The 24,704-nt window shown below is 37.6% G+C and overlaps 2 protein-coding genes across 8 annotated transcripts; one reads left to right on the top strand and one right to left on the bottom strand.

Moving 5' to 3' along the window:
* Positions 1-6,286: 6,286 nt before the first annotated feature.
* PPD1 (Photosystem II reaction center PsbP family protein) lies at positions 6,287-10,681 on the top strand. Of its 6 annotated transcripts, none has more exons than XM_088902499.1 (4): positions 6,287-6,642; positions 8,579-9,006; positions 9,565-9,769; positions 10,187-10,681. In XM_088902499.1, the coding sequence occupies exons 1-3, from the start codon at positions 6,450-6,452 to the stop codon at positions 9,733-9,735; spliced, it is 792 nt and encodes a 263-aa protein (XP_088758625.1). In that variant the 5' UTR covers positions 6,287-6,449; the 3' UTR covers positions 9,736-9,769; positions 10,187-10,681. The 6 variants fall into 6 exon arrangements, with proteins under 6 accessions (XP_088758625.1, XP_010276492.1, XP_010276491.1 ...); XM_010278190.3 differs by having other exon boundaries at positions 6,289-6,642; positions 9,514-9,769; XM_010278189.3 differs by having other exon boundaries at positions 6,289-6,642; positions 9,514-9,769; positions 10,184-10,681.
* Positions 10,682-18,387: 7,706 nt separating this feature from the next.
* On the bottom strand, positions 18,388-23,896 carry LOC104611224 (Golgi apparatus membrane protein-like protein ECHIDNA). 2 transcript variants are annotated; one of them, XM_019200078.2, is made up of 7 exons: positions 23,613-23,896; positions 23,317-23,386; positions 22,971-23,024; positions 22,667-22,870; positions 22,493-22,552; positions 21,336-21,462; positions 18,388-18,787 (listed from the first exon to the last, which is right to left on the bottom strand). In XM_019200078.2, the coding sequence occupies exons 2-7, from the start codon at positions 23,344-23,346 to the stop codon at positions 18,699-18,701; spliced, it is 564 nt and encodes a 187-aa protein (XP_019055623.1). In that variant the 5' UTR covers positions 23,347-23,386; positions 23,613-23,896; the 3' UTR covers positions 18,388-18,698. The 2 variants fall into 2 exon arrangements, with proteins under 2 accessions (XP_019055623.1, XP_010276498.1); XM_010278196.3 differs by lacking the exon at positions 23,317-23,386 and having other exon boundaries at positions 23,613-23,890.
* Positions 23,897-24,704: the final 808 nt, after the last annotated feature.

Genomic DNA, 24,704 nt, shown 5'->3' with positions numbered 1-24,704 from the left:
TGATGGTTTATTTGGCTAAATTTCATAATTATTTGATTTTTTAATTAAATATATGATATGCATTTTATTTAAAGGGCATGGTGAAATTAATATTTATTGATACAGGTCCATTTACCATTATATAATAAGCAACATCTTTTTTGTTGCTTCATTTTGTTATTTTTTAGCATGGATGTATGAATATGTTTAGACATCTTTTTCTTGCAAAATTGGCTTACAGACGAGATTTTTAGTGATCCGAGGCACTAAAATGTTATGTAAATCAAAAGATCCAGAGGAAGTATGATAGTAGAAGAGCCAATGTGAGAGATGGGTAAATGCATACGATTATCAACAGTAATTTCTTCAGAACCATTATGTGGATTGTGCAAGGATAAGTTATTGAGATCTGCAGTGAGGTGATTCGTAGCCCTAGAATCTGGGTACCAGGTTGGGTTATGAGAAGAACCCGTAGAAGAGGCAGTGAGAGCAACATTGGCATTCTTTTGGGGGAATTTCTTGGCACCTAGAAGCTCTAGATATTTTCTGCAAGTGGTAGCAATGTGTTCGACATGTCTACAAATCTGACAAACAACAGAATTATCTTTACCATTGGGTTGTTTAGAACCATTGTTAGGATGTTTCTTACTATCAGAGGAAGGAGGCAATTGATTTGAATAAGAATGTTGTTGTGAGTATGTAGAGGTATCCCTCTTTTTACTTGCAATATTAGTAGAAGGAAAATCAATAGAGATAGCATGTTGAGCTAATTGCTTCTCAAAGGTAAGAAGCAGACTTTGCACATATGGCATGGTCAAATCATCCAATGGAGCAGTGACTATGATAACAAAGGTATCATATTCTGGTGGTTAACCACCAAGAAGGTAGTGAATAAGATCTGAATCTGATATAAAATAATTAGAAGCAACAAGTTCATTAGAAATGCCTTTAATTTTTTGGATGTAGTCTACAACTGACAAGTCTCCTTTTTTGATGTGTGATAGCTCTAATTTCAAATCATGAATTCTGGATTTGTTTGTGGAGGAAAATAAGCGGTTGACTTGGTCCCATATTTCCTTAGAAGTTTTGCAACCTACAACTTGGGCAAGAATATGTTCTGTGAGTAAAGAAAGAAGCCAGCTCAATATGAGCTGATCCTGTTCATGTTAGGTGAATTCGGGGTTGACCTGTTGATCATTGGTATTAGCAACATATTTTGATGGACATGGTAGAGATCCATCGATATATCCAATGAGTCGATACCCATTGAGTGCAGGGAGAATTTGCATGGACCATAGAAGATAGTTGTACCTATCTAGACAAACTGTATTAGCATTCATAAACCTGGACAGAGTAACCAATTCATTAGCTCTGGATGAAGACTCACCTTGAGAGTTGATGGAAGAGATTTGGGTAGACATGACACTAGTATTCTATAGCTCTGATACCATACGAGAATCAATTGAAGAGGTAAATTTTTGATTGATATTTACCGAGTTTACAGAGATTTATATAGAGATGTAAAGAATTCAAAAGTTAAAAAATAAAATGTACAAGTAACTGATAAGTACAACAAGATAGTAGTTATCTGGTATTGTTAAGTATACAGATAGCTATTGATTAGTGTCATCCAATTGATGATGTGGATGGTATGCTGTTATCTCTAATAGCAAACCTTCTGGAATGGGAGAGTAAAAACGTTTAAAGTGAAGTTCAACCAAACAACAAAAATAGGAAACATTTAAAGTAAAAAACGTTGAAAGTGAAAAAGTATAAATAAATGTTTAAAAAGAAAAAGTGCAAATAAATGCCCACAAAACCAAACACATACTTAGTTGGAAAACAAGAGGGTCTAACAGGCCTCAATTTTGCAAACAAGATTTGGATATAATCGAACCCCACAAGCCTGCTATCTGTAGTTTTCTTGGAACTAAGTGAATCCAGAAAGAACAAAGAATGTGTTGCCAAATCTTTTTCTTATCTTTATGACTATTTGTAGTTGATTCCATAGGGTTTTCTGGAGGATTATGGATTTTATGGGATAAAAATAGATGTTATTTTGTCAAATGATCGTTTAGCACATTCTCTAATTTTGGATTATGTTAGTGGAAAATCGTGGTTTTGTACCTTTAATTATGCCCCTCTAAATAAAAATGAACAAAAAAAAAATATTATTGAATTGGATTAGAGAAATATCCGAAAACACTAGAGGGGCATGGTGTTTAGTTGGAGATTTCAATGCCTTCAGATTAAGAGAGGATAAGAGGGGTGGTAGATCGGTTTGACCATTTCAGACAAGAGATTTTAACCAATTTATAAATGGCTGTAATCTTTTTGATTTAAAAATGATGGGAAACCAATTCACATGGCAAAATAAATATACATGGGAAAGATCTGATTGGGCTCTTATAAACGATGAATGTAGTAGCTAATTTCCTGCTGCAATTCTAGAAAATCTCCCTTTCCACTCCTCAGACCACTCCCCTATTTTGCTAAATATGGATTGTTTACCTCCTAAAGGCCCAAAGCCTTTTAGATTTGAAGCCATGTAGAGTGAAGATACAAAGTTTGAGGAGGTTGTTTCTTAGCCATTGAGGCTTGAAACTAGTGGTTCAAGAGCTATAAAGTTTATTAAAAAAAGAACTTTTTTTCATTGGAATAGGGAGTATTTTGGAAACATTTTTATAAAGAAAAAAATATTCTCAATAGGCTCAAGGAATTAGCAGAAAATCTAAACAACAGAACTCATGTTAATCTAGAAAGGGCCCACCAAATTCAATTGGACGATATTCTAAAATGCGAAGAGATTCATTCAGCTCAAAAGGCCAAAATTGATTGGCTCAAGTTTGGTGACAAAAATAACAGGTTTTTCCAAACTATGGTTGCAATTAGAAGGAATAACAATAAAAGCTTTATAATAAAGAATGATGATGGTGAGTGGATTAATAATCATCTTGAAATTTTAGACTATTTTGTTAACTAAGTTTGAGGAAAGATTCACATCCGAGGGTGTCTTAGGGGCTGACAACTTCATCCAATTTATAAGTCCATGTATTTTGGATGAGCATAATATACTAATTAGTGTTGAAGTTTCAAATAAAGAGATGTAAGAGGCTCTTAAAACTTTGAAAGATCTCAAACTCCTAGTCCAGATGGTCTTAATGCTTTGTTCTTCAAAAATATTGGAATATTATTGTAGTTTCTATGAATGAAGTTGTGAAAGGTTCCTTTGATTCAGGGAAATTAAATAAAATTTTTAATGAAACTTTTATCACCCTGACTCTCAAGACAAAAAGTTTTGGTCAATAGAATAAAGTCCATTCTTGATTCTATCATATCCCCATTCCAAAGTGCTTTTGTGCCAAACAGGCAAATTAGTGATAACATTTTGATTGCTTATGAGATGATGCACACAATAAAAAAAAGGGGGATTAGACATTATGGCCTATAAAGTATATATGGAAAAGCCTATGACAGGCTTGAATGGAATTTTATTGAGGGTGTCCTAAATAGATTTGGATTCCATAAAAAATGGATTGATTAGGTTATGACTTGTATAAAATTAGTATCTTACCAAATTCTAATAAATGGGATCCCTATTAGAAAATTTGAATCCACTAGGGGGATTAGACAGGGTGACTCCCTTTCCCCTTACACTTTTGTTCTTTACATTGAAGCCCTCACTAGAAACCTAATCAAAGAAGCAAACAAGCCTAAGAACCCTATTGGTTGCAGAGCCTCGAGAGGGGGCCCTTGTATTCCAATTCTTTAATCTGTTGATAATTTCTTAATTTTCACAAAAATCACAATCCCAACATGTTTGGAAGTCAAAGAAATTCTTATAAATTATGCTAAGGCTTTGTGTCAAAGCCCAAAATTTTCAAAATCAACATTGAGATTTTCAAAAAATATCTCAATCAAACTCTAAAAGATAATGTCAAAAAGTCATGAAAATTCCCCTGGGAAAGAAAAACGATAACACTTACCTTGGGGACCCTATAATAAATGGCCTGGTTACAACGAAATTATTCACGGAACTCAAAGAAAAAAATTAAAAATAAGCTTGTTGCATGGAAACAAAAAATTCTATCAGACTATCAACTCTATGCTTCAATTCATCATGAAGTGCTTCAAGTGCCCGAATTGTGTTATTGATGTGGTAAATGAGACTCAAGGAAATTTTCTATGGGCAAAGGAGAATCGAGGAAATGAGAAATAGTGTGTCTTCCCAAGAGATGGGGCAGCCTTGGCCTTGAGAACATTCATTAGGTTAATGAGGCCTATCTTTCTAAACACGGTTAGTAAATTTTGAAAGACAAACAAAATCTTTGGGTAAAAGTTGTGACCCACAAATACATAAGAAAGGATAACTTTTGGAGTTTTAACCAAAAAGAAAATGGAATTTCATGGGCTTGGAGAGGCATTCTTAATTCTTGATTCCTTGAGAGAGGGATTGGTGATGGTAGACATGTCAATTTCCGGAATGCTAGTTGGATTGACCAGGGGTCCATAAAAGGATTTGATGAATAGAGATATCTCCTCTAAAGAAAATACCCTTCTAGTCTCAAGTTTCATTGATCATGATAGAAAAATGTAGGCGGAAAATTCAATTTGAAACTTTGTGCCAAACCTTGTATGGGCTAACATCATGTCCATCTTCCTCCCATCTAGAGTTTAAATTAATATGGAGATTGAATCCCAAAGGTAAATTTACTATCAAATCTACTTACAAGGAGGCTTGCATCATGTCCAATGGGATGGGGTGGGGGTGGGGGGGACAAATATGGTGTAAAGTAGAATATGGGGTCTCAAGCTCCTCCAAGTATTAAAACATTCCTTTACTTCTAAGTGCTAGGCTTCCTTCTAAAGCCTTTCTCATTTCTAGGGGATTTAACATTGATGGGGCTTGTAGTATTTATGGTGATCATGAGGATATTGATCACATATTCAGAAAATGTACCATTGCTAGCCAAGTTTAGAGCACTATTAACCTTAATACAAGTGACCTAAACTATTGTAATCTCTCCTTTCTTGACTGGTGGAGAAGCCTTCAAGAAGATAGAAATGAAAAAGCTTTTAAAAGTAAAGATTCTCCTCCCCCTATTATTATTGATAGAGCTCTAAGGGTATTTAAAATAATCCTCCATTCATGTAAAAATTTTTAGTAACTTAAATTCCTTAAAATCTTGGAAACATATTTTCTGAAATCTCCCTTCAGTTGGTACCATCAAAATTAATTTTGATGCTTCCAAAAAGGAGGACTGGGGCTATTCTATTGCCTACATTGCCAAGGGTCATCTTGGCAGTGTTTGCTGAAGCATGGGCGGCTTGGGAAGCCTACAGTATTGCTCAATTTTAGATCAGTCCCAATCTGTATTGAAGGGGACTCTCTCCTTGTTTTCTCATGCCTAGAGATTGAAGAAGGTTCGCGTTCCTTGGAAGCTGAAGATCATCATCACCGAATGCTCAAAGATTGCAGAAAGCTTAGAGTGTGGAATCTCCTACTTTCACTTTTTTAGGGAAGAAAACCAAGCAACATATTGGATGGCGAATCAAGCTTTCTCTTCACCTTTACCACCTTCTGTACCTTTGTTTTTCTGCTCTTCCTACTGGTCTTTTGTTTATTTGTTTTTGTAATGCTTGGGGCAGAGCTACCTTTGAAACTTTAGGGGTACTTTAAGTAATTGTTATATACTTAGGGGTAGTTTAAGTAATTAAGTCATTCTGTTATTCTATATTAGAGTGCAAAACCTTATATTTTGTATGTATTTGTACTGTACATATTTCAGAAACCAAATACAACTTAATGATACGAAATAAAAAAATAATATAAACACTGTAAATCAAACTAGTCTTTAATGATACAATATATATATAACAGTGCAAATGATTTGATGTAAATTCTGACCTATTTTTGTTTCAAATTTTAGTTTACTTTGTTTGATTGCAATACAAATGAAATAAAATAAAATCTAAAACAAAATTAAATTAGAATTTACATTTTTTTCATTTGCACTCCCATGCATTTGTACTAGTGCAAATAAATTTAAACTGTAACCAAACACAGCCTTAAGGACTAGTTTGTTTTGCAGTGATGCAAAAATATGCTACCATAACTGTAAATGATTTGAGTGCAAATTTCAAATGTTGCGTTATTTTATTTGATTGCAGCCTGAAGCAGAATAAGTAAAACCTAAAATAAAATAAAATTGAACCAGAATTTGCATTCTTTTCATTGGCACTCTTAGTGCAAAATTGCAATGCAACCAAACAAAGCCTAACTTCGTTTTACATCCTACATTCGTAACATTCCTATCCACTATCCACTCTGATAAGTTCTGGTCACCGTGATTTCCTCTCTCTCTCTCTCTCTCTCTCTCTCATATGTGACATCGTCTCTGTTGATTTTCAACAATGGCATTTGTTTAATTTGGATCCTCAGTTAGAAACCCTTTTCGTCTTCTCTGTCCATGGCTGCGGTGCTTGAATCGGTTCCTTCTCCACACTCCTCACACCCTCGAACGGCGGTCTCAAGACGACGGAGACCGTTTGTTTGGACACATACCGGAACATCACCACTGCGGTTCTTGTCAGCTACCAGCCCGAACACTGCGAGCCGACGCCGTGGAATCTTCTGCGAAGCTCAAAATGTTCCTTCAAGAGGTTACATATTTAATCTCTCTTTTTCCCTGTCTCGTTTTTCTGACCTCCGTGTTTCCATTACAGTTCTATTGATGATTTGCATGTTCTCTTATATAATTCTCCTCTCGACTACACATACGTTTTGTAACCAGACACTGCCTGAGTTCGGGCAGGCATTCTAAGGCCTATCACAATAACCAGTAGCTTATTTCGTTGCCATCTTGGACGAAATGGTTCCATAATTCCATTGTGATCTTTTCCGTTGCATCTGATAGAAAAATTTTTCCGTTCAAGTTGCAGTAAAAGGGTCGAAAATGTAACCTCCAAACCTGTAGCAATATAATATGAACCAAAAAAAATGCAGCAATATAATTGATCCTTTTTCCTTCTCTGTTCCTTTTTGTGGGTGGGATATTAACTAGTACACTGGAGTTATCAAAAGTTCAAAATAGAAACTAGAGGGTGTTCTTAAAGGCGGCTACCCTTTTCCAACGAGGTTTCCATTACCAAGCACCGACTTCCATAGGATTTCTGGACTAATTGTAGATACTGTGGTAGGGTCTACTATCGGTCAATTACATTCCTATATTCATGGATAATACACAATTTAAGTTGTATATTCGAGGTTGTTATTGCCACTAGCTACTGAGCTTGGTTAGTGCAATTACTGAATAGCATACAATATGTGGGTGGCAATCTTAGTTCAACAATTACAAAATTCAGCAAATAACCTTGAGTTAGGCAACAACAAGGTCCCATTTAATGAAAATTCTGTCATTTTCTCTAACTATTTTTGTATGTTATCTCCCTGTCTCTGTTTCATTCTTTGGTTGGCTTGTGTTGAATGAAGGCAACTTGAACGCACTTCTTATGCTGCAAGCATTCGCGTCAGATACAGATTCTAATCTTATAAATGAAAGATATTGATGAAAAATGTGCCAGAAATGGGAATTGATCAAAAAAAAAAAAAACAGATAGGTGTAGTGTCACTTTGTTGTCAGATTTCCTGGGATTTTCATATTCAACAATATGTTTCCATTTTTAATTTGCACAGGTAAAACTCAATAGGAAGATCACTTGAAAAGATGAAGCCCTACCAAATAGATAAATAAATAAAAGAAAGGATAAAGGATATCATAGTCCATAGGTGCTTACATTATGAACTTAATGCCCAAGCACTTATTTGCCTTGCCTTTCAAGTCAATGAGCCACTTGTCTACTGAGCATGGACAAAAATCACAAGAACTTGATGGTCCTACATATGGTAAATGGATTTTTCTGGTTGCTTTTCCATTATGGTTCATCTAAAATCCAGAAAGTCAAATTCAAGTACTTTCCCGCTGTTGTGAATCTCTAAAGCATCCAGTCTAAGAGATTGCCCACCTGTTGCAGAGTCAGAACTCAGGATTGATGGGAAATTGGGAATGTTCATTATGTATCACATAAAATGTGGGCAGTATCATTGTACAAATATTTAGGGGCCATTACTTGGTGTAATAGTACAATCTCAGACTGATAAGTATGAGAACATGAGTTTGAGTCTACAAGCAGCTATTTTTATGCCAAAATAAAAAGGAGAAAAAAAAAAGAAGGCAAGGTTTGTTTGCAGTCTACCCTCCCAAGACCCTGGATGGCTGGGACCAACATTGGGTAATGGACTAATGACCTTTTTACCATTGCAAAAATATTTCTTAGTTGTCAGTCCAATGATCCAATCATAACCATGTTGCTCCACAGATGTTCTTGTATTACTTTTTCCTATTTTCTCTCCAGCACGGTTGCACCATTTTTCAAGATGCACTTGTCAGTTATTGAACTACATCTTTTTCTTGTATTTTCTCTTGCATTGTTTTCCGTTATGCATTTAGCACATTGTATTTGATCATTAGATTACCTTTCTTTAGTCTATTTGATGTGGTTTCTAAATAATGCCCCTCCTGATACAACCAGACTAAAGCTTTTGCAGTTCCAAGGAGGAATGTGATGACTTTGATGCTTTCAAGTTTTATCTTCTCACAAGTTGGCTTTCATGACAGTTCACTGGCTCAACCTTCTATTGGCTTTAGGGAATATATAGATACTTTTGATGGTTATACGTTTAAGTATCCTCAGAACTGGATTCAAGTCCGAGGTGCTGGAGCAGACATATTTTTCAGGGACCCTTTTGTTCTGGATGAGAATATTTCGGTGGAAGTTTCCTCTCCTTCATCTTCCAAGTACAAAAGCGTCGAGGATTTGGGTCCTCCTCAAAAAGCAGGAGAGAAAGTACTTAAACAGTATTTGACAGAGTTTATGTCAACTAGACTTGGCGTACGGCGTGAATCAAACATTCTTTCTACATCATCAAGAGTTGCAGATGATGGAAAGATCTATTATCAAGTTGAGGTTAGGACATTTTTGGATTAAAAAAAACGAAAAAAATGCTTAGGCTCAGTTTGGGAAGAGTGTAAATACAAGCATTTTCAGTGCAAAACCTTGTATACAGTATTTCTAAACCTTGTATTTGCACTGTTCATTTGCACCAAAGCTCAGTTTGGGAAGAGTGCTGCAAGACCTTGTATACAGTATTTCTAAACCTTGTATTTGCACTCATCCTAAACTGAGCCTTGATTGCATACCTTATAGAAATAGTACTACTAAGAACTAAACATTAGGTTGTCCTATCATGCTAGCTCTTGCACTGTGAGGTCCCAAGTGATCTTGGACAATACTGTCGAGTCTTGTAATTGAATGATTTGGCTTTGTCACATTCTTTCTATCAGATGACAGATGGAAAGAATACATGCATCTTTTTTTTTGGGGAAATTGGCAGAAGCATAAATCTTCATCATGCAATTCATTATCAAATCCAGGATATTTGATTAAAAGTTGTACCTTTGACATTGTATGCAGATAAATATAAAGTCATATGCAAACAACAATGAATTAGCTGTTATGCCACAGGAACGAATAGTACGTTTGGAATGGAACAGGCGTTACCTTTCAGTTCTTGGAGTTGAAAACAACCGACTGTATGAACTGAGACTGCAAACACCTGAAAATGTTTTCTTGGAGGAGGAAAACGATCTGCGCCAGGTCATGGATTCCTTCAGAGTAGTTAAGGTGGCAGCTTGACCATTTAATTGCCATGAGACATCCCTACGCTCTGGTATTTGAGTTCTCTTTGTTCCCCCCCATTCTTTGGTTACCGTGATTAGGAATTAGACATGTATTATCACTGGTACTTAATATTCCATTCACTGCATTTAGACATTTTCATCTTTTCATTTCACTTTCTAAGTACTTTATAATAAAAATAGGCAATTATATGCATAATTCTTATATAGGAAGAAAATAGAAAGGAGTTGTAGTAATTAGTAAACAGTGAGTCTATGCAATTTTTTGTATCCTTTGCCTTACAAACATGGTAGGACGCATGAAAAGGCATAATAAAATACAAAGTTGGATGTGCTTTCTGCGTTGGTCCACATTTTTTGTATAACAAAGAAAACAAACAAGTGCAGAATTATTTGAAAGAAAAGAGAATGGCCTCAGTGATGCTCATGTAATCTTTGTTGCTCAGCAGGGGAGTTTTTGTTGCTGCTCAGCCCGGGTCTTGTGAAAACCAACAGCCCAACTGAAGCAGAGAGGGAAGCTGTTTTACAGGGTTTAGTGATTTACTGCTGGCTAATTCTCTTGCTTTGGATCAGTTGATCGTTGAATCTAATTGCCAAGAGTTGGCGAATTGTCTCTGACTCAAATTACAATCCACCTTTGGATTTTTTATTCTCTGTTTGGGAAGTTGTGAAACGTGCTGTTCTTTTGGATGTCTTTTATATTTGCAAACCGCTGTTGTAATAGGGCTGCACCTGTGGTTGCTCAGATGAGCTTCTTCTGTTAAAAGAGATTTGTTGGTTGGGTTCTCCTCCTGTTTGGCTGGGTGTCTCATAATCGAGATTGGGAATCTTTTTTGTATCCTGGTTCTAGGTATGCTTTAGCTCAGTTTGTTATAGTTTGTATTGTTTGGGCCTTGAGCCTTTCTTTTCCTTTGAATGAAATCTTGGAAGACCGATGCTGCTAAGGACCTAAGGTGGGTAATTGGGTATATGATGTGTGTGTGTGTGTGGTGTGTGAGAGAGAGAGAGGATCCACCGATCCGGGGATATATGATAAGAGTGGGAAAGTCATTTGATCGGAGAAATTTTGGCTGATATTCTGACCGTAATACTAGTCCTATGCCCCCAAACTTGTAGAGTTTTCCAAATGGATCCGATTCGAATATGAATCCATCCTATTCTTTTAAGTCAGATCCGGGCATTTATAAATTATAATAGCTATTAGTTGGATCTGATCATAATTAAAAATATGATCCGTTTATTTAATCAGATTGAATTTGAATATCGTTTGATTCGATCTTCCGATCAGATCCCATTCTGTATACATATATAAAATACTATTTTTTTGGTATATAATTATATATAAAATACTAGTTTTTTGTTAAATTTCGTTACAACTGGATGTTAATTATAGATTTATTATGTATGTCAATTCTATACAAGTTTGGGTTCAACTATGATACCTGAAGAATTTCACACCAATCAATCGGTATCGGGAAAGCGATAAACAATCGAGGGGCTTGAATGGTCAAAGCTCTTCCAAGTTTACTAATATTATAATTTATTTAAATATCTAGATAATATTAGATGAATTGAATTTGAATCTATGTTTTACAAAGCTGGGGGGATATCAAATCGAATTCGGATTTTATATTTTATTGAGTTGGATTCGGATATCCATATATCTGAACTCAATTTGATCCAATTTATGAAAGCTCTTCCACCATCATACCTTTCCGACATCATAGATTTTTTCTACATGTTTACCAATATTAATAATTGATTTAAATATCTAGATAATATAAATGAATTAAATTTGAATCTATGCTTTGTGGGATATCAACTCGAATTTGGATTTTATATTTTATTGGATTGGAGTCAGATATCCCTATCTGAATTCAATTTGATCCAATTTATCAAAAAAAGAAAAAAGAAAAATCAATTTGATCCATTTGCAGCCCCAAACTAAAGAAACTATATTGAAAAAGATTAGCAGATAGAGTTTTAGGAACTTTATAGGGTTTAATTGAGACTGCTAAATAAATGCTGAAACCTGGAAGCAAAATGCTGGAAACATTCAAAACTTGAAAATAGAGAAAAAATAGTTATTGCAATGCCTATGTTTCATCATTCAAGAATCAAAATCATAGTTGCAAAAATGCAATGGTACTTCTTTTTTTATAAGTTGGAATCATTTGAACAAGCCACTATCAGCCCTTAATTTTAACAGTTATGAAATGTCATAGGTACTCTATACTTTGGGGGTAGTGACAGGGCCTGAATTTTAAGGACAACACATTATTACCCTGTACTTTTTGACACAGTTCAGTCGAATCTATAGGAAAGGAAGAGTAGTTTTGGAATTTTAAAATGTTTAATACAAGATAACTGATGGAATGTTAATGGTTAGATTTGAAAAGTTCAAGGTACTGTATTGTCACATTTGAAAGTTCAAGCCTTAACACTATCCCCAAGGTACAGGATACCTATCTAGAATTTACCTTCAAGGCCCTGTCGACCAACTTTACAGTTTTTTTTTTATAAGCTCTGGGCTCCATGGTAAAGTTATTTTTTCTGGATATCACTTATCCGGGTAAGTGATACTCATCTTCCGGGTGGGTTGGGTAGACTTTCTCACTAGGGTGAAAGTTTTATTTAATGGGACAAGTTTGTTCATTTTAACATTGACTTTTTATGAGTAAAAAAAGTCATTATATAACTCACCAGGAAATTAAAAGAACATAGATAAGTAAATCTACCGATAAGTATTTTCTAGAAAACATTTACTTGGATAAATACACTTACCCGAATGACATTCTAAAAAAACGAGCAAAGCCTAAAAGAGGAACAGAAAATTGGTTAGAACTTTCCAACTTTTGTGTTTTTCTCCTATTTTCTATCAAACCATGCATAGCCTTAGCCTTAGTGACCTGTTGCACGTTAACTAGAACTAGAGGTATTATAAACGAGTGCGACTATGGATTTTATGAGTAAAGGCATGATATTTTAGAAACTTATAAGTGGTAATCAGTTAATGGAACTGTTGATAATAACAGAAAAGAAATGTGAATGGCCCATTTGGGACCTCGTAAGATGGCCCATTATGGCTAAAGAGGGGTAACCGACATCTATAAATAGCCCATGAAACAATGAGAAAGGCATCGAGGTCTCTCTCTCTCTCTATATATATTTTTCTGATTTCAGGAGGCAGAGTCTCCCTCGAAGAAGACTCCTGTGGTGAGCAAGCTCTCATCAATTCTGGTATCAGAGTTTGAGGTTTCGTCCAGAGAAGTGGTTGTCCATGCCGCAGACCAGGTCAGTGTCAGTAGAAGAGAGAATGGATAGAATTGAGGTCGATCTACACAAGTTCTTCGGCGACCTGCGAGAGATCAAGGAAGCGATCTCAGCAGTGATGTCACAATGTGAGAAGCTGAATGCATCACCGAACAGCGAACAGCAAAGAAAACGGTGACGAGAGCTCCAGCCAAGACAGTTCTCACCGGTTCGGCGGAAATAATCACCGCCGGGTCAGAGTGGATTTCCGGCTTTCAGTGGAGAAGATCCTCTTTCTTGGATCTACAGAGCAGAGCGATACTTTGATATCCAGGAGATCGCGAGCCATCAGAGAGTAGCGATCGCTCCAGTGTACTTAGAAGGAGAGGCGATCGGTTCCAGTGGTACAAACGATCGCATCCTCAGATGATGTGGAAAGAGTTTTCGTAAGCCCTCCGTATCCGTTTTTGACCTTCCTCTTTCGAAAACTTTGACGAAGCTTTGTCGAAGCTGCGATAAGAAGGCACGGTACGGGAATACTAGGTTGCATTTGAGCGACTGGCAATGGATGTTTCATTGGCGGTCTCCAAGACGAAATACGAGTAGAGGTGAAGGCCATGCAACCTAGCACCATGTCCGCGGCTGTTGGACTGGCTAGACTCCACGAGGACAGGATAAATAGCTTGAGGAAAACAAACCGAGGCGCAGGACCGATCTTGAAGACTCCACTCAATCGTCCTGAAGGTTCGACCGCCAAGGAAACGACAGTACCAACTCAAACAATTCCTCTGAAGAAGCTCTCATGGTCAGAAATGCAGGCTCGTAGGGAACGAGGCCTCTGCTACAATTGCGACGAAAAATTCTCCCTTGACATAAGTGTAAGCGACATCAGGTGTTCACCTTACAAATCGATCCTGAGGGAGACTATGAAGATGACTGGGCCGACGACACGGATGAACCGAGACAGTTAGGGGAACCGGGAGAGCCGGCCATTTCATTACAACCTCTGACGGGGACACATTCAGCCCAGACCATGCGGGTGATGGGCCGGCTTATGGGCCGACGGGTTGCAGTATTAATCGACAGTGTAGTACTCTGAATTTCATTACCGCTGTGCTGGCTAAGCAGTTGGGGCTAGCAATCGAACCGACTGTCTCGTTCTCCGTCCATGTAGCTGATGGTAACTGTATACGGTGGATTGAATGTGCGAAGGGCTCAGGTTACAGATGCAAGGGTGTGAATTCTGAGTGGATTTGTACCCGCTGGAATTCTGTGGGGCTGATGTGGTATTAGATTCAATGGTTAAAAGAGCTGGGGCCAGTAACATGTGATTGGGCCCACCTCACGATGGATTTCCAGAGTCAAGGCAAACGGTGTCACCTTAAAGGTTGGGAACCAGAGCCGATACAACAGGAGAGGTTAAACCTTATTCTGAAGTCAGGAACTGGTGTGAAGGGAGTTATTTTAACAAGTTTGGGCGTGAGTCAGCCAGGCCCAACCTTGTCCGGGAGTGACAGTGAACACATGTCTGAAATACAGGAAACCAAACTGTTACCGGTTACTCAGATGTTTTTCATGAACCCTCTGGCTTGCCGTTAGTAGGGGTGGCAATTTTTCACCCAATCCCTTGAACCTGCCCAATCCACCCAATCTGCCCATTTATTTGGTGGGTTGTGTGATCAACCCATCACTCAATCCACCAATTTAAATGGATTGGGTTGGGTTGGGTTGTGGATAACCGTTGGGTTAACCATTACAAATATAAATATTAATTTCTTAGTTTTTTTTTAATTTTCTTCATTTGAATTAAATAATTTATAATTAATACATTAATTTTCTATTAATTGTTGATTAAATTTAGTTGTCTTGAATCAATACATTTCACCGGACCAGTTCAATACACCCGATCCAACATATCGATCCGGGTCAACTCGACTTTGAAATAGACCTCAAACGGGATGGCTTGGTATCACTTGCTTTGCCCGGTTGGGTTGTTCGGTCCAACCATTATTCACACAACCCAACCCGACCCGACACAAGGAGATCCGGGTCGACCCAAATCCGAAGTAGGCCACCGGACCGGGTGAAGTCCATACCCTAAATCACCCACTTGCTTTGCCCGGTTCGGCGCGTATCCATACAACCCGAACCGAATTCGGCACGGGTCAACAATGCTAGTTGACCTAGACCCTTTGGAGCCTCTGACCTGGGACCGACTTGAATTCGGATCGGTCTGGTCCGACCGAAGTGAGCCGGTCCAGCTGGGTCTGGCCCGACTGAGCTGAACTGGCCCAATCTAGTGTGGTCCCGACCGGTTCAGTCGGGACCTGATCCGACCAGACTGGTCTAGATCTAAACGGTTCAACCACTCTTGATGTGCTTAGTTCAAAGACAATCCAATTAGATAGTTTAAGTTGGTCTGACCGGCTTGAACCTAAGTGGTTTGTCAAATCTGAAGCCCAAACATAGTTAAGTGGCTTTGCTGCTTGTGTAAAAATAATGCATGTAATGTGATTTGAACCTTCATCACTTGTATAAATAACAATTACTATTACCACTAAGCTATAACCAACTTATTTATTAGGATGGAATTAGTTTTTGGTTTTAACTACATAAATATAAGATTAATGGGTTTGGGCAGGTTGGATTGGGTTGAACCAACCCATTTAATTTTACATAATTGGGTCATTAACGGGTTGACGGGTAATGGACTGGATTGAAACTCAACTCAAACCAAACCCAACCCAATCCACTCAATTGCCACCATTAGCCGCCAGTGCAGTCACATGACCATCGGATTCCAATCAAACCAGGTGTTGCACCTGCTAATGTGCGACCCTATCGGTATCCACATTGCTAGAAAAAGAAAATAGAAAGATTGGTGAATACAAAGGCATGATACAGCTTAGTAACAGCCCGTATTCAGCACCTGTCCTCTTGGTTAAGAAGAAAGTTGGCACATGGCGTTTTGGAATTGACTACTGTGCCCTAAATTGATGAACTGTTGGATGAACTTGGTATGGCTAAAATTTTCTCCAAATTAGATTTACGGGAAGGGTACCACTAGATTAGAGTACATGCTCAAGACGTCTATAAGACGGCATTTAGGACGCAGGAGAGCCACTATGAATTTTTTGTGATGCCTTTGGCCTTACAAGCTCCATTTACTTCGTATTTGTGGCGTTTTATTCTGGTGTTTTTTTATGACATTTTAGTCTACACCACCGATTTGGAGTCTCACATGCAGCATTTGACATTCTTAGGGCCAATCAGTTGTATGCTAAAAAGTCGAAATGTGATTTTTGACAGACGCAAATTCACTATTTTGGACACTATGTCACAGCAGGCACAGTCAGAGCTGATCCAGACAAGATAAATTGTATGTTGCAGTGGCCCAAGCCCACAACTGTCAAGGATCTTAGGGGTTTTTCGGGTCTTACTGTGTATTACCGGCGGCTCATTAAGGGATACGGCACTATGACAGCTCCACTAACAAAATTGCTCGAGAAGAATGCATTCCAGTGGTCGGAAGAAGCAGAGAATGCCTTCACGACACTAAAGATGGCCCTTACGACACCCCCATCTTGTCCCTGCCAGATTTTTCAAAACCGTTTGTAGTGGAATCGGATGCATCAGGAAAGGGCGTAGGGGCGGTACTGTTACAAGACGAAAAGCCAATTGCCTATTTCAGCAAGGTTCTATCACCATTGGCCCAGGGGAAATCCACGTTTGAAAAGGAGTTAACGGCGGTTGTGTTGGCTGTGCAGAAATGGAGGGGGTACTTGCTGGGTCGAGCTTTCACCATTCTCTCCGACGAAAGAAGCTTACGATATCTAATAGAACAACCGGTTCTGAATGAGATACGACAGAAGTGGGTATATAAGTTGCTAGGCTTTGACTTCACAATAGAATACAAAGCAGGTCCGTCCAATCTGGTTGCGGATGCTTTGTCAAGGCAACATGAGTGCGTCAGATGGTAGCTTCTAGGCTCACTTATCCATTTATGAGTCAACTGAGGGAGGAAGCCTCTAATGATGCTTGTCTCACTTGAGATCAGAAACCAGATCCGGAATGGAGAACAAGTCCCATCTGGTTTCTCCCTTTGTAATGAAACTCTGATGTACAAGGGCAGAATGGTGCTGCCAGGTAACTCAACCCACATTCCGGCCCTCTTAGAGCTTTTTCACGCTTCACCAGTGGGTGGACATTCTGACATCCTACGAACATATCGTAGGGTATCATCTCAATTTTATTGGGTGGGGATGATGAGACAGATTCGAGAGTATGTTGCCATGTGTGCAATATGTCAAGGGCATAAATATGACAATCAGTCCCCGGCTGGGCTGTTACAGCCTATACCGCTCCCGGAACAAGTTTGGGATGAGGTAACCATGGATTTCATTACTGGTCTACCTCCTTCCGGCGGAAAGACGGTCATTGTTGTTTTTGTGGATCGGCTGTCTAAGTATGCGCATTTTGCACCACTTTCCCATCCATACACTGCAGCACAAGTGGCCAAAATTTTTGTCCAGGAGGTCTCCCGTTTACATGGCACACCCAAGACAATTATCTCTGATCGGGACTCAGCTTTCATGAGCCATTTCTGGGGTGAATACTTCCGGGTGCAAGGAACGAAACTCCATCATTCCACCAGCTATCATCCACAGTCCGATGGAGGTGGTGAATCGTTCCCTTGAGACCTACCTTCGGTGCTTTACTAGTGATTACCCTGGGAGTGGACTAAGTGGCTGCCGTGGGTGGAAGACTGGTATAAAACCTCATTTCATGTTTCAATTGGCATGTCACCTTTTCATGCCCTGTATGGAAGGGAAACCACCCTCTTTACTACCCTATGAGAAGGGATCCACAGCTGTGACTGAAGTAGATGCACATCTAGCAAACAGAGATGCCGTCCTTAAGGACTTAAAGGCCAACTTGCTAAAGGCACAACAAATGAAGGCCTACTATGATAAGAAACATCGAGATGTTCAGTTCGAGGTAGGAGACTGGGTTTATTTGAAGCTGAGGCCCTACAGGCAGAGTAGCTTGGCCAAAAGGTCCTCTCAAAAGTTAGCTCCCAGATTTTAAAAGGTCCTCTCAAACACAAAAAAGCATATCTTAATAGTTAATGCGAAGTATGAACTATCAAAATGCTTTGTGAAACATTGAAATAGTAAAGGACTAAAATGAAAGTAATAACTGTGGTTTAAAAGTTAAGTCATTCTATTTTAATACATTATTTAATAGGAGTTAAATAAATAAATACAAGTTAACGATTCAATAGGAATCAGATTTGAGATTGCCATTTGCATCTTTAAACCTACTACAATGATAGGATCCAATTAATAGATACAAGAACAGGAATGAAATCTAGTATCAAATTCCTCACTGCGAAAAATAGGAATAAGATACAGGAAAAGAAGTAATCATTTACATAACCATTCTACTTCTTGCATTACATTTCCTTTTCTTCATTGTACAAATTGGAAATCTCAAATAAATGATCCAAAAACATCTATAACTAATTGTGAGCATGGAAAAACACTTTGTTATGTATGTTTGCTTTGCAATTTCATTAAAAAATGGGCAAGAGCAGAAAAAAAAAAAAAGCTTGCACCCAGATCAGGTGCCACCTCCCTTCCTCATTATCTCAACTATGCAGCAATTACATTTTATTTCCATTTTTTTTTCATTTTCCATATAAACAACTTACACGACACTAAATGCTGACTGTAATGTTGATGAAACATGAGAGGCAATAGTCCGAGAGGCAAATGCTTGAATCTGCTTCTTGGCATCTAAAGAAACACAAGGATTAAAAGCATTAAGAAACAAAATAATGCATCTGAGTTGAAAATTAGCAGTAGGAACTAAGAATACTACAAGAAAGAATAAGAACATTTGCAATCTCAACCACACAGGCACCCCATCTTAAGTTTTTAAACCTAGCAATAAGCAATGTATTAATTAATTTTAGTGATATCACTGAAGAGACTTCATGCTCAAGCTTAGTTTTAGTTGGACCATTGCAGAGGATCACATGCTCAAGATATTAACTTATGGGCTTATTTTAAGCATTTAACCAGTAACTAACCCCATAAACAAAAAGACTATTGTTAATGATGCCACTGGCTTTGGTTCATTGCACAAAACTTCAAGCTGGTGTTCAGGGTTCAGACCCTGTGGTATTCCAGTGGTTGAATTAGAATTTTTCCAATGCTAGTGTTCAGATTGCCAATCCTCTGGTATCCCATTGGTTGAATTAGACTTTTATTACCAACCATGATGAGTTCACATGGTTAATACAAAAGGAATAGGCATTGTTTTGCACGCCTCCAAAATGTCCTACAGATGCTAGATACTATTTTAAATTTTATGACTGTTAGACCTAGATGAATTTCTCGGGTAACCCCCCTTATCTATATAACCATCATTTAACATAAGAGAAATTTTAAGCCTTTTATGGTAACAACTTTTGAGCTCTAATGTTGTCATAATAGATACCTTTTTGGGGCCCTTAAATAGATCGTACAATATGTTCCCACACTCCCAAGTCAACAAAGTAACAAACCACTTCTTTATTCACAACAGAGTTTCTTTTCTTCTGTGATAAGGTTTTCTGGACATTTTCAGTGTTCAACAGTGTTTTCTGGAGTCCAGAAAACAACTTTCAAAGTATGGCAGTTGAAGTGCTATGTTACCCAGATACAGCAAGGATGCAGCTGGGTACATCATTGGATACAAATTTTGCACTAAGAAATTGAAGTATCCAGCACAATACGACATAATTGTATTGGTATTCAGGTATCATGGTTGAAGGGCCTAGTAAACATGGCAAACCACTCTGATGAATGATCCCTAGTTTTTCAGTGGTCTGTCTTGAAGTTGAAAGAAACTCTCACATTTTCTGAAAACAACGTGAATCCTGATGCTTTGTTGTAAAGAAGAGCGGTTGGGACAATTTGCTCCTGGTTGTTGGTTCAAGAACAATTCAGTAAAGTTCTCTACCACTCCTTTTTAAATTTTGAGCCTCTATTTTGGCATCATATATTAGACATACAAAGTTTTCTTATTACAAGCTTCCAAAGAGCCTTGTTTATGTGGATTCTGGTGTACACAATATCCTTTTGCCTTTTCAAATGCAATTAATATATTTTTTTTCAATAAACTGCAAATAACATATCACTGTCTCCAAAAAAATGATCTTATGATATCTTGGGCTATTTTCAGGTGCAGTAGCAGACTAGCAGTCATCAATTTAATATGCTTCAGAAGAATTTGTCTTGTACGTAAAAAAAATCAAATAACTCCATTTAGCCTAAACTTTTGTGAATCAATTAATTTACATCTAGGTCACCAATTGTAAATACAATGAGTAATCAAGTAAGCAGTTGGAAACATAAAATGGCACCACCACAATTAAAACTAAAATACCCAGTTCAGATGAAAAACTGGTCCAAATTTGCAGAGTTAATATAGATTATAATACCCAATTTTCATTATTTAACCTGTAATGGTACTCAATTATAAAAGCAATGAGTAATCAAGCAAGCAGTTGGAAACGTAGAATGGCACTGCCACAGTTAAAACTAAATGCCCAATTCAGATGGAGAAATAATCCAAATGTGCAAATAACCAATGTAGACTATAATACTTAATTTTCATTCTTTAACCCATAGTGGTACTCAGAAATCAGAGGATGATACAAATACATTTGTTGATGCATGGACCCTACACGCTAATTGCTCCTTGAAAATAAAGTTCTAACGAAGAAATCTACACATCTGCCTTGTGGACCAGGGTCATCTGCTGCAGCGCAGACATCAAAGAACACTTCTCACAAAATCTCCCATACCAAAATCAACCTCCTTGTACAGATTACAGATAGCAGGGTTGTCGCTGACTGTATCCTAGAAAGGAGGAATCACTAAAAGTTTGGAAATTTCATCGGTTTAATTTTTGGCAATTTGCCATGGATCTATCATTTTGCAGGAGTAATACAAATTGGAATATCTTGGAGGGAAATGGATTTTGTGAAAATACAATTATTGCCTTTTTTCTATATATTGAAGGAAAGGATATTAGGCATTTGCTGCAAATATCTTACTTGATGAGAGCAAGGTGGTCAATCAAGTTCTATATGCACTCTACCATTTTTAATCTAGTTAGGCACTAGAAGGATGTCAGATTTTAGGGTTTTGCACAAAGATGGGATAAACTAATCTATAAACCATACTAGACCAGTTAACTTTGGCCAACTAGGCAATTTAATAATTTCCCAGGTAACAATTCAAAACAGTACATATACGTTGGCTAATGAAAGGATTAAAACAAAAAATTGCATACCTTTGCGGCATTTAGTGAAGCCAACAATATTTGCAATGCTGAGGCTCAAACAAACTCCTACAACTAGGAGATAATCTGGTTCAAACCTTATGATTGAAAATATTCCAAGGAAGATCCAAGCAACTGCCTGCGCATAAGAAGATTGCTCTAACAGATCTATCAAAATAAGTACATAAATAAATAAAAAGATAGTTCTAACAGAAGAAACTTTATATCTACAAGAGAAGCACTCAAGTATTTGAAGTTTTATGGTCATTCAATGCATTCACTAGTTCATTTTTTTAAATTACTAGGGTATATCATGAATACAGACCGTGCAACCATTTGCACATAAAGGCAAGTGTTACCCAAGCTGGTAAAAAGTAATATGACCATCTAAGTACTGCGCATATACCTTGGTCAGGATGACATCTCATTGAGCTGGATCCTGAGATCAACAAATTCATCAGAAAATGGCCAAAGCCAGAAGTGGAGTTGCTAGAGCTTCTTTCTTCTTTTTTATTTCTTTTGAAGGAAACCTTGCTAACCCCGTGGAGTTGCCAAAGCCAGAAGTGGCCCAAGTCTCTGCTACGAACAGCAGGAAACCTTACCAACCCACTGGTTGGCACTTTGCCTAGAGCTTCTTTCCATTGGGGGATGAGAATACTAGGGCTGCCATTGTATTCAGCTGATATTACCTTGGTCAACTCCTGAGGAGCTGCCTTATGTTTCATTTTTTCTTGCTTTTTATTTGTGGTCTTCCTTTCAACATCAAAGTCAGAAGGTTATCTGTACATTATGCTTATTTATATTAATAAAGCACTTTGATCATTGCTACTTATAAAAAAAAGCAATATGCATATGCTGGAGCACTTTTCCATGCAAAGTAGGCATAGAAGTTCACCCCCACTCCCCACCTCTCTCTCTCTCTCCCTTTGGCGCATGCACAAACACCTATGGATATAAAAAATTCACAATCATACCAGTTCCCCAAGCCACCACTACTGCGCAGTTACACAAATCTTCAGGAAACTCCAGCCACAGACCTTAGAAACCATAAAAGACTTGAACGAAAAAGCTTAACTTCTCAGTGATTCTTCAAATCTAATGGTATATAAATTCAAATGTACCATGTTAGAAATTTTATCTGATAGTACATCTGTGGTGTATTAACTTACCGTAAGGTAAAGGGTCCACCAGAAAAGCCATGAATCTTTCTTATTCATTCGAGCCAATGACTGTACATAAAACAACAATATATACAGAACATAAGATGCAGGTAAAATTATAGTCTAAAATTTGTAGTAGGGATTTATTGTACAGAAAAATATATTGTATATATGCATACTAACCTCTTGGTCAAGGCATTCAAATTTCCAGATACTTTCACCCTGATCATCTATTTCATTCCACCACCTCAGACCAACTAATATCCGTCCACTGACATTTTTCACTACCCAAAAATCAAGAGCAGCAAGAAGCACTGTAACCACAAAAATGACGACAAAGCTACTAAAGAATAGGGCAGAAAGAATGTAGAACGCCAAAGCTGCAGCCTGTCAAAATCCAAAAAATAGTTAATCACATAACAACATGAGGTTACGCAAGAAAAAGGAAAAAAAAAAAAAAAAAAAACCTTGTCAAGAAACAACATACCTTGAAGAAAACATGAAAGAAGCATGTCTTTGGATTGGCATAATTTTCCGCAGGCTGCATTACGAAGGAAAACCATATGACTTAAGAAATAGATAATAAATGTAAGCAAAGCCATTCAAAATTGAACTAGATTAGGGCCAATTGGGACATCCAACTTGGACTTCTCCAAATTCTCAATCACAATGTAAGCTGGATACCGGACTCTCACAGGGCCTAAAGCCGAGTAAGAAAAAATTTTGGTCCAAATGTGCTTTCTTATTGGGGAGGGATATAAAAAAAAATTGCTTAGGCAATAACATCAATTGATAATTTGCAGGTCATAGCATGGAAAGTTGGTTTTTTGAACCTCGATTTCGATAAATTCAAACGGATACATCAGGCCAACCTTGTCTGATATATATAGGAATCAGGCGACCCTACAGATGAACAGATCTATGTAAATGATGATAGAGAGATAACTCAAGTGCTCTGATGCAATGTAAGAATTCACACATGATGACGTTTACATAAAAATGCATCCAAGAAAAGAATACAAAAAACAATTCTTTGATGAACAGGTTTATAAACTATGATAAAAATGAAATTTATGTGAATTCTATAGCAAAAGGAGACGCTGGTGAGAAATCTTGTTGTATGATTTACCGGATTTAGATCCATAACAAGAGATGTAAATGGTTTCTATTGAAATCTCCTGGGGATCTCCAGATTCGTGAGAGAAGAAAAACCAGAGTAAGATCTTCCCTCTACTTCGTTTTCTCTTTCTTCTTAGCTAAGGTTGAATTCTTCAGTTTTATTATCGGGAGAGCGCTCTATGAGGAATTCTGATGGGAGCCATTGTAATAACGACGCGCGATTGGTGGGCGTCGGAGGCTTGCAAAAAATGGAAAAGGGAAATTTCAAGTTTCATTAAATTACCCCTAAATTTTAGAAAACTGGCAACTGTTTAGAAATTGTCTTAAATTATCCGTAAGCTTTTTAACAATTAACCAAATCTTCCCTGTGGTTAATATCCGTTAATGTTCTATAATAATCCGTTCATAAAACTTGACATGTGGCATATAAATAAGTTTAAAATCCAAAATTACCCTGTTACAGTCAATTTTGCCCTTCATTGATCTTCAAATTTTTAAAATAAAACCCAAAAGATTGAAATAAAATTTTTCAAATAAATAAATACGTTAAAACCTGCAACATCAAATGGGTACGTAAAATGAAACTCAAGGTTCCAAAGAACATCCCCTGGTCACTCACACATTTCTCTGCTGTCTTTACAAACTTCTTGAAACACTCTAGTGCAATTTTCCCCTTAAGATATGGGTCAATTAACTCAAGGATTCCCTTCTTCCGGCAAAGCACGACCAATTCCACCAAGCCGACTTGTTCCTTTGGCAATGTTGGACTCAACACTGAACGAGCACACAGGATCTCAAACAGTACAATCCCAAAACCATTTCAAATCTATGAGGATGTTTGTTGCCTTCAACATCTCAGTGGATAATGGTGTGGTTGATGCCAAAGTGGAGGTAGTGTAGGCCACTGGCAGCTTCAATGCAGATCTCAAGCCTCTGCCTCCACGGCAGGGGTGGTTTACGAGTCTGTTAGAGAATAGAACCTATTCAAGGACCTCATTAGCTTAAGCTTTTAAATTCAATGGTTCTTTGAGATGATATCAGAGAAAGCCATTTTGACCAAATGATCTATGGTTCGATTCTTGTCGCCCATTATAATTAATTA

This window comes from Nelumbo nucifera, chromosome 4, assembly GCF_055504915.1.
Source record: "Nelumbo nucifera cultivar China Antique chromosome 4, China Antique-T2T, whole genome shotgun sequence".
Lineage (NCBI taxonomy): Eukaryota > Viridiplantae > Streptophyta > Magnoliopsida > Proteales > Nelumbonaceae > Nelumbo > Nelumbo nucifera.
The sequence above is the reverse complement of the archived record's forward strand: the minus strand, read 5'-3'. Positions and strand labels throughout refer to the sequence as shown.

Excerpts from the sequence above, each read along its gene's own strand:
- PPD1 (XM_010278190.3), top strand. The coding sequence starts at position 6,450 with ATGGCTGCGGTGCTTGAATCGGTTCCTTCTCCACACTCCTCACACCCT. Across the intron at positions 6,643-8,578 it reads TCAAAATGTTCCTTCAAGAG|CTTTTGCAGTTCCAAGGAGG; the intron begins GTTACATATTTA and ends ACCAGACTAAAG. Across the intron at positions 9,007-9,513 it reads AGATCTATTATCAAGTTGAG|ATAAATATAAAGTCATATGC; the intron begins GTTAGGACATTT and ends CATTGTATGCAG.
- LOC104611224 (XM_019200078.2), bottom strand. The coding sequence starts at position 23,346 with ATGTATCCGTTTGAATTTATCGAAATCGAG. Across the intron at positions 23,025-23,316 it reads TTGAATTTATCGAAATCGAG|CCTGCGGAAAATTATGCCAA; the intron begins GTTCAAAAAACC and ends TTCGTAATGCAG. Across the intron at positions 21,463-22,492 it reads GGTGGACCCTTTACCTTACG|GCAGTTGCTTGGATCTTCCT; the intron begins GTAAGTTAATAC and ends TCTTATGCGCAG.